General features: G+C 35.4%; 1 protein-coding gene across 2 annotated transcripts in view; it reads right to left on the reverse strand.

Moving 5' to 3' along the window:
• FCHSD2 (FCH and double SH3 domains 2) overlaps positions 1-14,019 on the reverse strand; it is a 335,963-nt gene that overhangs the window by 150,738 nt on the left and 171,206 nt on the right. For both annotated transcript variants that reach the window (XM_074216801.1, XM_074216802.1), the window contains one exon: positions 682-815. In XM_074216801.1, the coding sequence (XP_074072902.1) occupies positions 682-815 (134 nt within the window). The remainder of the gene's footprint in view (positions 1-681; positions 816-14,019) is intronic.

A 14,019-nucleotide genomic window follows, 5' to 3' on the forward strand; every position in this document is an offset into this window, starting at 1 on the left:
TAGTTCTTTAGTGCAATAAAACTTAACAAAATTTAACTGTTTATAATAATTTATGTAGGTATACTTATGGTAGCAAATGATAAAATATTAATAATATACAGTATGCATTTGTGCCTACTAAATGTGTCCTCTACAAACAAATTTCCAAAAAATTTTCATTTTAATTATCAATGGTCAACCTATAAATAACCAAAACCATGAATGTGAAACCTGTGAATGTCAAAGCATGACTATATATGATTTTGCTGCAAACATAATAATTTAGGGGGCCAGGAAAAGGGGGAAAATTCAAATTTAATAACTATGGGGAATACCTAGTATGGAAATTCCCTGGATTGATATAGACCAGGAACTTTTTAGTAACTTTAGAGACCAAATGATTTGTGACCATTATAAGGTAGGCAGCACATGTCAGTGCCAGGACTTGAATTTGAGTTTTCCAGATTACAAATTCAGTCCTCTCTATATACTGTCACTTTTCATCTCAATCTTTTCAATAATCTATTTCAAATAAAAAGGTGCCTTAGTATCTCTTGCATATTGCCCTCTTGAAGAATTATCAATCCAAAAAGGAAAGGGTACAACAAAAGAAAACTATTGAACCTCTATTTCAAAATGAAAGCAGGCAACAAAACCTTAAACAACGACATGAATTTGCACAAGATTTTTGGAAACACATACTTGGCTTCAATGTCAGCTTTTTCTCGGACTGCATGAGCCATCTGTTCTGTCTCAAAGTACTTCTTTTTGCCTTTAGCTAAATCTTTCACTGTCTCTTGTAACTCAGTTTGGATCTTTGTCAACTGGTCCACACACTGCAAAAGAGAATGTGAAATAATAAGCATTTCAGCAGTCAACTTCAAAATGAGCTCTCTCTGGGCACAGTGCCTACAAGTCAGAGCTGTGAAGCCACATTAGATTCTTTGCTTTGGCATGGTGAACAACTTAAATACAACCAATAACCTTAACAAATAGCTAGCATGTACAGACTACCTGTATTCCTTGATCTTTAGAGATGGAAAGGACCTTGGGAAATCACCCTAGTCAAATCTTCTCATTTATAGATAAGGGAACTGGGACCCATGGGTGCAGTGATTTGGTCAAGGTCTTTCAGCTCTTTAGGGACAAAGTTAGAAGTCAAGCTCAAGACTCCCAACTCTGCTGCAGTGCTCTTTCCACTGCATTATACCATGCTATTGTAGTCAATACTTTTGTTTTTCCTTAAAGAAGAGCACCTGTCTTCTTTCCTCTGGCAAGTGGAAGGAGATGAGAGCTGCCAGCAACCAACAGACACTCTACTGAAGCTGTTAAGAGATCAACAACCATTGGACCCTATTCCTTTGTAGAAGCCCACAATGCCAATAGGAAGCAAGATAAGATGAATGACAGTATTTCAGTTTTTCATCTCTCTCCCTGTTACTGTCTCTGTCCCTTTCTGTCTTCTTCCATGTCTCCTCTCATTTTCACCCCATATTCCATTTCTCAATTAGATGCAGAGGGGTGGGGGAAAGGAATAATTCAGGCTGGACAAAAAGGAATGGGGTGGTTGGAAAGATCACTGAATCTGGGGTCTGAGTGATCCAAACTCAGAATCTATGACAAAACTGTGTAACCTTTAACAAACCATTTAACCTCTCTAGAACTTAAGAGTGCTCATCTTTTTTTGCTTGTTTGGTTATATGTTTTTGCAAGGCAATGGGGTTAAGTGACTTGCCTAAGATCACACAGGTAATAAGTGTCTGAGGCTGGATTTGAACTCAGGTCCTCCTGATTCCAGGGCTGGTGCTCTAGCCACTGTACCACTTAGTCTCCAAGAGTGGACATATAATACATATATGTATATGTACACACACACACACACACACACACACACACGTATGTTTTTGAAAGGCAATGGGGTTAAGTAGATTGTCCAAGGCCACACAGTTAGGTAATTATTAAGTGTCTGAGACCGGATTTGAACCCAGGTACTCCTGACTCCAGAGCCTGTGCTTTATCCACTGCGCCACCTAGCTGTCCCAAGTGGACATCTTTAAAATAAGAGGGCTCAATTTCTCATAGTTGAACTTAGAGGAAGGAAACATAGGTTCAAATGATTATCTCTAGTTTTTTTATTCACTCCTCCATCTTTCAAAAAATCCAACTAATTCTGTTGTTCCCATTTTATCTTTTTTTCAGAAGTGAAGAATATTAGAAATAGAAGAGTCCTTAGTTATTCTCTAGTTCAAGTCCTTCATTTTATAGATGAATCATCTGAGGTCCCAAGTCATTAAATAACTTTCTGCTGGACACATAGCCAGTAAATAGAAGATTCAGGGTCAGAACCTGTCTTTTGATTCCACCTTCATAGCTCTTCCAGTCTACTAGTTAGTTATTCCTATTCCTTGTTTTTATGTAGTTTCACTTTATCTCCCACCAGCTATCAAAAATAGGAAGTCTAGAATCGTATTTATGACACCTGCTATCTGCCTATATTTAGGGAAACCTCTGAATCTCCCTTTCTTTTTCTATAAATAGAAAGGTCTAGACAAGAAGATACTTACAAATACTTCGGGATCTAAATATTATAATACTAGATTTATTTAGAATTATATTTTCTTTATTTGTAGAATTTTATTTAATTTTTATATTCAGTTCCAATTCTTTTCCAAAATACAGTTTGTGTACAGAAGAGCTCTCCTCTGTAATCAGCCTTCCTTTCTTTTATAGTAAATTTACAATCAAGTATTCTTAATCATGGAAGTGAACTATGGTATTGTCTTCTCAAAGGATATTTAGAGCCTTTTGAAAATCTATCTATCTATCTATCTATCTATCTATCTATCTATCTATCTAGAGAAATAACCCTTTACTTAATTTTTGCCCTGTTCCTAGAATGGGGTTCACCCCTCCAAGAAATTTTTCCAACTATTTAAGTCCTTTCTTCAAAGTCTAGCTCCTCCAGTTCCATGGCCAAAGATGAAAGTGATCCATGACCTCTACCTTACAACTAATTTTACTCTCCTTTGTTTCAAACTTATTTCTATGTTTATCTTTCCCTTCTATGGATTCTAAGTTTTAAATGCAGTTTCTTTTAAACAGATATTTGCCATAATCTAATCCCTATTTCTGTTCTTCCTTTCTCAAACTCTTTACAGGTGACAGTTAAAATTCAAACCTTTTATTTTTGTCTTTTAAAAATAATTTTACTTTTAATTTTGATTTTGATATTACTTAAATTTGTACCTGTATATCTCCCCTTCACCCTTACTGAGAGAATCCCTCAAATTTTTTTGAAAAATTAATCTCTCTCACCACTCTCTCCCTGCCTTACTCATCTGCCCTTGCCCATCCAACAAATTAGAGGGAGAAAGCCCACAATACATAATATGCTATTGCCAACCCTTTAGACTAGGGACTTTTGATTGATTTCTATGTCATAAAACCATCTATTATTCCCAACCCTTACAAAAAGGTCATGATAATAATCTGTTTTGATCACAAAATGTTGAAGACAAACCCATTTTCCAAGTACTCTAAGAGTTAGAAAAAAGCTATTTACTGATGAGAGAAATAAGATGTGGATTAATATGGGCACAGGGATAGCTGAATATCAATTACATTGGGTGAAGGCTGAGATGGTCTTCTACCACCACACTGACTTGAACTGGATCCACTTCCCCCAAAATAGAAAGCCCTGCCTTTAAGCTTTAGTTCCTGAGGTCCTCCTCTGATGCTTCCTGCCTAAAAATGAGAGTGATCTTGACCTCCTAAAATGTCTTTTACTACTCTACCTAGACCTCCACCTTCTTACTTTCCTTTGTTTCAGACTTATTTGTATGTTTGTTGCTCCACCCTGTAACTGGGCTCCCTCGCTCCACTCTCATGGTTTCTAAGCTTCTTGAGATATGGATCTAAGTTACCAGTGTCTTTTTTATCCCACAGCACTAAAAATAGGCCACTGCACACAAAAGGGGTTAAATAAATGTTTGCTGAATTAAATCTGACTCTTCTATTAAACATCCACTCTATAGAAAAAACAAAACTATTCATTTAAGGAAATCCTATGATGAGTTAACAAAGACATTTATGTAATACATGTTTCAAGTATTTCCTGGCTTTAGTCAATTCAATTCAACAACAAATACTCAAGTATTTATTATTTTCAATTTGAGTGAATAGGTATTCTAAGAGAAATTTGTCCCTGCCCACATGGAGTTCAGTCTAGACAGGGGAACTGACACATATACATCAAGTCAATTTAATAACACATTAAAGACCTAGCCACCTGTCTACTTTGATAAAGATACAAAATTTAGATCAATCAAGCATGAAGAATCCACTATGTACCAGACACTGTGCTTGGTGCTAGTGATAAGACTATAAAGAATGAAACAATCCCTACTCACAAACAGCTTTTCTTTTATGGAAAGGAAAAAACAAGCAAAATATATATATATATATATATAAAGAATATAAAATAGAATACAAATCAGGAAATATCTCACATAGAAGATAACATTCAAAGTGAGTTCTGAAAGGAAGCTAGAGATCTTAAGAGGTTAGAGGAGAATGGGTGATACATTCCAAGAATGGGGAATACTATCTGCAAGGGTAAGGAGAAGGTAGATGGAATAGTAATTTTAGCTAGCTATAGAGATAAGAAGAAAAAAATGACAGTACAGAGATATATGGGGCCAATAGGGGGAAAAACCATGAAAGTCAGACCACATTCTACTTTCAAATTAGTAATGTAGTTTTGATATTAAAAAAATAACAAAGATCAATATAAAATGCAAGATCCAAGACAGAAAACACAATATAGAATAAACAACAAGAATCTGGAGCTAGAAGGCTCAAGTTCAAATTCTGGCTGTTATTTACTATCTAGGTTCAGTTTTCTCATCTCTAAAATTAATAAATTATACTCAGTGATATTCTAGATCCTTTAGAGTTCTAAATCCTATGATCATCATTTTTCTTTGGTTATTGACTTACTTGTTACCTACTAAGAGTTCCGGGTCTCCCTTATTTTTTTTTTCAGATTTTTCAAGGCAATGGGGTTAAGTGGCTTGCCCAAGGCCACACGGCTAGGTAATTATTAAGTGTCTGAGGTCGGATTTGAACCAAGGTACTCCTGACTCCAAGGCCAGTGCTCTATCCACTGCACCACCCAACTGCCCATTCCCTTATTCTTTAAAAACAAAAACCCACCTGTCCTTGACCATGCTATCCTTTTAAAATTATTATTTTATTTCTTTTCTCCTTTTCATAGCTTAACAACTAGAAAATGCTATCTATATTTATTGCCTTCACTTTCTTATTGTTCACTCATTGCTCAAAACACTACAATCTGTTATTCAAGTGTACTACTAGAATGAAATTGCTCTCCAAAAGGTTATCAGCCATTAGCTGCTAACTAGAATGGCCTTTTCACTGACCTCAATCATTGTGCTTATGCACAATATAAGGGAGAACTGGATAGTGCTTGGAACATAACTCTGTCTATCTCAGTATTTGCTTAGCATGCTCTCTAATGATCCAGGTCAAAATGTAAAAGTGTTACTTGACAAACCAAGATGAAAAGAAAAGGAGACATACTGAGAATGATAGAAGGTAAGGAAAGAGCAAAAATGAACAATGCTTAGTAGCCTGAAGGAGAGATGGATGTAGAGAGAAAGGGAAGAAGTGGTGGGACACAGAAAGAGAACTAGACCATGTTAGTCAGAAGCTCTGGGCCTGGCCCTCAGTAGCTGTGGGTGATCTTGAGCAAATCACTCTTCTTTTGGGCTTCATTTCCCCATCAGTATGAGGGAGTTGGAGCAAATAAAAATAGCTAACATTTATGTAATGCTTTAACCTTTATGAAATACTTTGCATACATTATACGCTTTGAGTCTCATAACAACTCCATAAGATAAGTATAATGGGGGGCGGCTAGGTGGAGCAGTGGGTAAAGCCCTGGAGTCAGGAGTACCTGGGTTCAAATCCAGTCTCAGAAACTTAATAATTACCTAGCTGTGTGGCCTTGGGCAAGCCACTTAAGCCCATTTGCCTTGCAAAAAAAAAAACCAAACCTAAAAAAAGCCTAAAAAAAAAAGGATAAGTATAATGGGGTCAGAAAGGTTAAATATATACATAATCTTACAGCTAGGAAATGTTAGAAGATATGAATTGAATTTTTGAGATTACAAACCTGCTGCTCTATTAGAACATGCTACTGCTGATTAATGTAACAATGAATTGGATTTGAATGAGGGGTTGCTGTGCTAAGTCACCAGCCTCACTTTCCCCTCCACAGCCATCTGGTTCAATGGCCAGATATGAATCAGGATGACTGGAAATGGTCCTGGGTGCGAGGCAGTCAGATTTAAGTGACTTGCCCAAGGTCACACAGCTAATAAGTGTCAAGTGAATGAGGCTGCATTTGAATGCAGCCCTGGGCAAGTCACTTAACCCTGACTTTCTCCAAAGAATCTGCAGGAAACAACACCACAAACATTCTATTGGGGAGACAATTTGCAAACAATAATACTCATACTAGGTACAGAGAATGCAAGTGGAAGATAATCTCAGAGAGAAGGTGCTAGCTGCTGCTAGGTGTCAAAAATATTTGGTCATACCATTCTTCTACACCTCAGTTTCCTCATCTCTAAAATGGAGACAAGAACAAGTGCACTATGTACCTGCTTTGAGAATGAAATGACAATGTATGCAAAGGATTTGATAAATCTTTAAGTGCTAAATAGTATAAAATGCCAACTGCCACTGTGGATGAAAACTATATATTTGTTTAATATTTAAATTACTTTGTCATGAACTAGAAAATGATCAACAAATATGAAAATGTCCATATACAAAGGTCAGAAAAAGGGGGACTGCATATAAAATCTTAATCTATTAGACAGTTTATTTGAAAAAAGTATATATATGATATACATATATGTATTAAACATATATAGCCTATTGTATATATGCACATGTATACAAATTTTAATTCAGTGGTATGACCAGTCTAATTTGTGCTCCCTTCTGAATGCCTTCTGTTTTTTTCTGTACAAAGAAAAACATTTCAGTGCTTAACATTAACATATCATAAGCCGGGGTGGCTAGATGGCTCAGTGGATAGAGCGCCGGCCCTGGAGTCAGGAATACCTGAGTTCAAATCCAGCCTCAGACACTTAATAAATAATTACCTAGCTGTGTGACCTTGGGCAAGCCACTTAACCCCATTGCCTTGCAAAAAACCTTAAAACTAAATAAAAATTAAAACATATCATAAGCCTACAAATTTGGGGTTTTAAGAAACATGCTGATTTTTCACCATGAAACCAGAGAGAACTAGAATGATGCGAGAGCTTAACTGGACGCAGTGGATATTGATCCTTTAAGTCTGGGATTGGATGAAGAATTATTATACCTCCACTTGGGAGCCAGAACTTGGTGAGAAATAAAAACATAACTAACCTTTTGAAACTTGAAAAGAATAAAATTATGTTCAACTTGGCCACATGTGTGAAGCAGTGTGTGCAGACCTCTGAGGGGGATGCTAGGAGTGAGAAAAATCTCTATTAACATCTGATCTCAGCTGCATGAAGCTTCTAATGTAAGTGAATACTGATGAGAAGATAGAGAGGGAAGACAATCACCCAAAGGGCTGGTTTGGGGCCTTTAATAGTGCCTGGGAAGTAGGTCTAGATTATGTTGAATATCTCTGTAAGTAAAGGTGCTGAACTGACTCTAAAAGGTCTATCAACCCTCAAAAAAGAATAGAGAAGGGAGGATAGAGTCCACTGGAAGCAGAGACATATGGTTCAAATGTATCATAAAGGGAATAATCTTGATAGGACATTCCTCCCAATGGAAATACTGGAAGCATCATTTCGCTTCTTGGGTTATCCCCTTTATGTCCTTGTTTTGCTGTGTGTGGAGGCATTCACAAAAGCCTTGGTTGGTCAAGGATCATGGTTTGGGTTACCCCTGTGCCCAAAAAAAGCATGTACTGTAACTGGACAATTAGTTATGGTAAAGACGTAATCAAATTCAGACTAGTACCAATAATCTAAGCTTATCTCTGATTTTTCATCCCTACAAAAAAGAGTCTTGTGATAAGTATAAATCAAATGCATATACAAGGCAATGTAGTAATATAAAACCACTAATCCAGCCTCAGAGAAGGTCAAAGGTGAGACCAGGGTCATGGTGGCAGTAAGATGGGAGATACTGGCTTGACCCAAGTACAGTGTTCATTTGTTGCTTTGTTCATTCTTTTATTTACACTTAACCTTCCTTTTCCCATCAAAATTCCCAGTTGGGCTAAGTTGAGGGAGAAAGGAGGGTTTCCTTGATGCTCAGCTATCAATTTAATAGTATCAAAAGGGAGAGACAAGGAAGGCAACCTCAGGGAGAAAGGAACCTGCAGCTCAGCTGGAAGCAGCTCCTAGAATTTCAAAAGCATCATTTTATACTGGTCAGATCACAGGGAATACCAGAGTAGGGATAATATGGAGGGAGGTTTTGCATATTGCCTGAAAGGTCAAAGGAATCAGATTTTTATCTGAAGATGGAAGAAGAGCCTAGAATCAAGGAAGGTCTCTGGAAAATTCCATGTTTTTGATATCCAAATTTGGAATGTCATGTCAGTGAAGTGAATAAAAGAACTGCTATTTCATATTAGAGTCACATATACTTAAAAAGGAATTATCTGTAAGTCTACCAAAATTGGCTCAACTTTAATGAAAAATCTGATTCCATATCCCAAATGATAATCTTACTTTGAATAAATGGAAGAAGTGATTCATGTGCTTGATGTTTACACAAACTTTTTGAGTATACTCATACAAGTAGCCTAAGCTTTGGCAGCTCCAAAATACAAGACTCCAATGAAGCAAAACTTGAATGCTACTAGTACTGATATGAGATCACACAGGCAAAAATCCTTCACCTTAGAAACGTCAATGTCCCCCATTTGTAAAATGTTTACTATCTACCATTAAGGAGATAGTTTAAGGAAACAGCCTTGAAAACCATAAAACATCACATAAGAGTGAAATTGTGCTATTTTTCTTTCTTTAAATAAAATTCTCCCTTTTGACCCTAGAGAATTTTGTATGTTTCCATTCAAACATATTTTGGTAGGTCCATTAAGTGACACATGGATATTTTTCTTCACTGTGTTTATTCTGAAAAGCAGAAATTTGAGAAAATAAAAAAGTTGTACAGATCCGTTTTCTTATGCAAATGGATTAAAAACAAATGGCAAAACTAGAGAATTAAAGTGCTAAAGGGAAGGGACCATGAAAAGTTAGTCACCTAATTTCTTTTGCACCTAATCTATTCCACTCATCCACCATTATATTTCTTAGCCAGTACCAAACAGTTTTGATGACTGATGTTTTATAATATAATTTCAAACCTGGTATGGCTAGGTTGCCTTCCTTTGCATTTTTCCCATTAATTCCTTTGACATTCTTTTTTTTCCTCTATAAGAATTCAGTTACTATTTTTCTAGCTCACTAAATTAATTTTTTAGAAGTCTGATTGGTAAGGTACTAAATAAGTAATTTAGGTAGAACTGTCATTTTTATTATATTAGCTTGGCCTACCCATGAGCAATTGTCAGTCACCTAATTTAATCCTTATTTGAGGAAAGTTATTCTAAACTTATATTCCACTAATAAATTCAGATGACCCAGATTTGCTGTCTGACTGCTATTTACTAGCTGGGTGACCCTTGATATAAAGTCATTTAACTTCTCTATGTCTCAGTTTCCTCATTTGAAATTTGAGTCAAATGCAAACTCTATAGTTTCTTCCAACATTTAATCCACGGTTCCTTTATAAAATTTCCAAAACATTCCCCAAACTACCCAACATTTCACAAAGATTTCTAGTGATATAAATCTCAATACTCTCTGACAGGACTTAATTGGTAGGCAAGACTCTAATTTTATAACTGAAGTTACTGAGCATCAGAAAAGGCAAGTCCCATGGTTACAACAGTACAAATGAATACTGAAACTCTAATACTTCCAATTAGAATAAATTTTGATTCTTGATATTGGATGAATAATACAAATGAAATGAAAATTCAGTAAGAATGCTAAGGCTTTCATTTTATAGAAATAAGCTATGACCTAGCTGTGTGGCCTTGGGCAAGCCACTTAACCCCACTGCCTAGCAAAAACCTAAAAAAAAAAAAAAAGCTTTGGTGACTATTACTATTACTAACTCCTATTTCCAGAGCATTTTAAAGTTTATTTATTCACAAAAATATGAGTAGGTAATGAAAGTATTATGTCCTTTTTACAAAGAAAGAAACTGAATCTTAGAGAAGGGAAATAATTTGCTACAAAGTAACTAGACTATGATTCTGGTTCTTTTCCCACTATTATAGGTTGACCTCTTAGGGAAAAGGAAAAACAACAATTTTGTTTTGGGTTAAAAACTAAACTATAGGGTGTTCCAGAACATTGGAACTTAGTTGAAATATTATCCTTCAAGTTAGAACTACAGTTTTCTCATCTGTGAAATGGAGGTAATATTGCCCACTTCACATGACTGTTGTAACAATCAAGTGAGGTGACACATGCAAAAGTGCTATGCAAACCTTAAAGCACTCTAGAAATGGTAGTTGCTATTACTATTACCTTGGATATTAGCTAAAATTTTAATCATATCTCCCTAAACAGTAATCATCCTTCATCTTAAGCAGGTAATACTAATTAGGGTCCAAATTTATATACTATACGATCTGAAGCTGTTGATTACTGAAATCATAACACTGAATTATTAAGTACAATTTATGCTTTATTCACTTAAATTGTGCCTGAAATAAGCTAGATAACAGGGTCAGCACATCCTGAAGTTTTAATTTTTTTTTTGTAGTCACTATGGAGCTTATTTTAGAATAAAATGCAGCAATGAAAAGGCAACGAGACAAGACTGATTTTGATGTTGCAGTTTTTAAGGTATACTCTGGGTTTCCCTAAAGTCTATGTTGAAGTCTAAAATAAATCAGACCCTAATTCAATTGTGTGATAATTTTTATGTAACAACTTCGCATATTTACATAGAGGTTTAAGATTAACTAAGTGTTTTCTTCGCAGTAGTCCTGTGAAGCTAATAGTGTAAACATCAAGTTCATTCTAGAGAGGAGGAAACAAAACTGACTGATGGGTCTGTCCTTGATGTTTAAGACTCTTCCTACTACATTACACTGGCTCTCAAACAAAATAAAGTCTTAAGTAGAAAATGTCTAAATAGTCATTTGGTGAACAGTCAGACTTCCTCAGTGTAGTAACTAAAGAAATGTTCCAATCTTGCAGCTTCCAACTATCCAGCCAAGACAGCATTTCATGGGTCTTCAAGTTTCCTTTTCACTTTTATCAGCACATGTAGACCAGACCTGAGATGTACCTCTTTACTGCTAGATCTTCCACAATCTACATCCTTAGTGTCTAGGGAAATCAATCCATTCATCTTTGGTGTTGCTGCTCTCCAGTTCAATCCCATTGACTGGTTGGTACCTGAATGTGTACAAGTTTGAGATGACTCAGTGTATTACCTATCAACTGGCTGGACCTAGATGATGGACTACACTTCATACTCATTTCCTTTCTGGTCAGCCCTTTTTGCCACTTGCCTGCCCTGTGTGCTTCCTTTTTCTTTCTACCTTTTCTGATTTCCCAGGAGAAAACCCCTTCCTTGCTGTCATTCCTCTTTATGTGTTATCTTCTTTTCTTATAACATAAGTTCTTTGAGGGCAGGACTCTCAGAACATAGTTAAGATCCTAGAATATAATAAACACTCCATAAATCCTTTTTTGATTCATGTGTTCAATCACTTGAAATATTTATCCAACTATCAAATTCAAAGTATGTCTTGAATTTTAGGATATTCTTAGGATTACCAGTTTGGCCAAATTCAATCAACTTTATAAAAAGTTATTATAGAGCAAGACAACAGATAAACAACTAAGTGGTTGAAAAGAAAGAGACCTTACTTTCTTCCATCAAAAGTAAGTTGCTTTGTCTTTTTAAAATAAATCTAGACAAATATTTTTTCCAAATTTAAATATTTTAAGCTAGAAGATCTTGAGGAATCAAAATTTACTTAAGATAAAATGAAATAACATTGCTTGATAATGGAATCAATAATTGGAATCAGAAGACTAATTAATTAACAGGTATTTATTACACATCTTCTATGTGTCCCAGGGACACTGCTACAGGATAGGAAAACAAATACAAAATATCTACTCCATTCTAAAGGAATAATTTCTAAAGGAACTTACATTCCACTAAACTCTAGTTCTAATTCTGTCTTTGTTCTTTACGACCAATGAGACTTTCAGTGAGTCATTTCCCCTCTTTTTTTCATCTGGAAAATGAGAGGAGTTGGACTATGACAGCTAATGTATCTTCAATGATAAATCTTAGGAATCTCTAAAAACAAAATCTAAAGAACACAATGTATTTGAAAAAGATTTTTAAAACTTTTTTTTAAATATAAGGGAAACATTTAATCACATGCATTGGGGCACTTAATCTGTGCTAAGACAAATATAAAATCTCAGTAATCGTCTTGGATCTTTAAATGAATAATATCAGATACATGGGGTTTGGAGAAATGAAAGGTTATTAAGATAAAGATAAGTCAAGAAAATTCCAAAGGCAAATTTCCAACAGACTTTTCTGACATCAAAAGTACCCCTCATGTGTTAACACATATGGTCCATTAGAACAAGGACTCAAGAACATGGCTAAGGGTACCCCTTTCCTTTTTAGCTCTTATTTGGAACAATATTAAAGTCCATACTTCTTTTGGAATAGTCATGGCAATTGATTGCCTAGAACAAAATACCTTCATCTGGCTGCTACTCCTTTATTTAAGTTGTCTCACTCCATAGAATGTATGGCCCTCAAGGATAGAAGTTGTCTTTCTTTTGCACTGTGTCCCCCACCATTTAGTACAGTGGCTGATACATAATAAACACAATTTTTTTCATTTGTTTTAAATCTAAATTCTAAATTTTCTTATTTAATTTTTAATTTATTTATTTATTTAAAGCAATGGGGTTAAGTGACTTGTCCAAGGTCACACAGCTAGGCAATTATTAAGTGCCTGAGGCCGAATTTGAACTCAGGTTTTCCTGACTCCAGGACTGGTGCTCTATCTACCGCACTATCTAGCTGCCACCAACTTTTCTTCCTACACTAAGGATTCCTGTATAGTCTTCCCTTGGAGTTTTTATTAGTTTCATTTCCTTAGAGTTGCCATATCATCCTAGAATTAAAAAATTTTGCATTAGCCAAATTCCTACTTCCAAATTTCCCAGATAAAAGATTAAACCTAGATCAATTTTCTTGATTAAGGAAGTGATGGGCATGGATGTGACTCAACTCTACAAATTTAAAAGACAAGAAAGAAAAAGTAAATAAAACCAGCTGAAAATGTCCAAAATTATTTTCTAAGTGGTTCATGACAGAGAAACCAAAAAAAAAATGTGCCTGTAGTCTTACGATTTAGATCATTGTAGAATTAAATCAAAGTCATTATCCTTGAAATGACTAATGGAAAGACTTCATGATCTTTAATACACATAATTCCATATAATAAAAGTACAAATAATAGTTAATATTTAAAGGGCTTTAAGGTTTGCAAAATGCTTTCCATACATCATTTCACTTGATCATATCTCATAAAATCAGATGCCTCACTGATGTTGATTAAAGTTGTTAAATCACCTCAACTATTAACATTAAATGTAATAATGTGTTACACCTCTGTACAAATGAGTTTGGATGGCTTTTCTGAAGGATGCTGTGTAACTATAGGCTATATACAGAGAGATGACATGACTCCTGTCTGGATGAGAGAACATTAAGTAACAATGCAGTACGCTTCACATATGATTAAAGTACTTCAGGAGAAGCAATTGAAAGAAGTGCAAGCTCATATTTTTTTTAAAGCAGAGAAAATTTCTTGGAGTCATAGATATATGGGGAGCTTACCCACACTATCTATCTTGCCTTCCA

This window comes from Macrotis lagotis, chromosome 1, assembly GCF_037893015.1.
Source record: "Macrotis lagotis isolate mMagLag1 chromosome 1, bilby.v1.9.chrom.fasta, whole genome shotgun sequence".
NCBI lineage: Eukaryota > Metazoa > Chordata > Mammalia > Peramelemorphia > Peramelidae > Macrotis > Macrotis lagotis.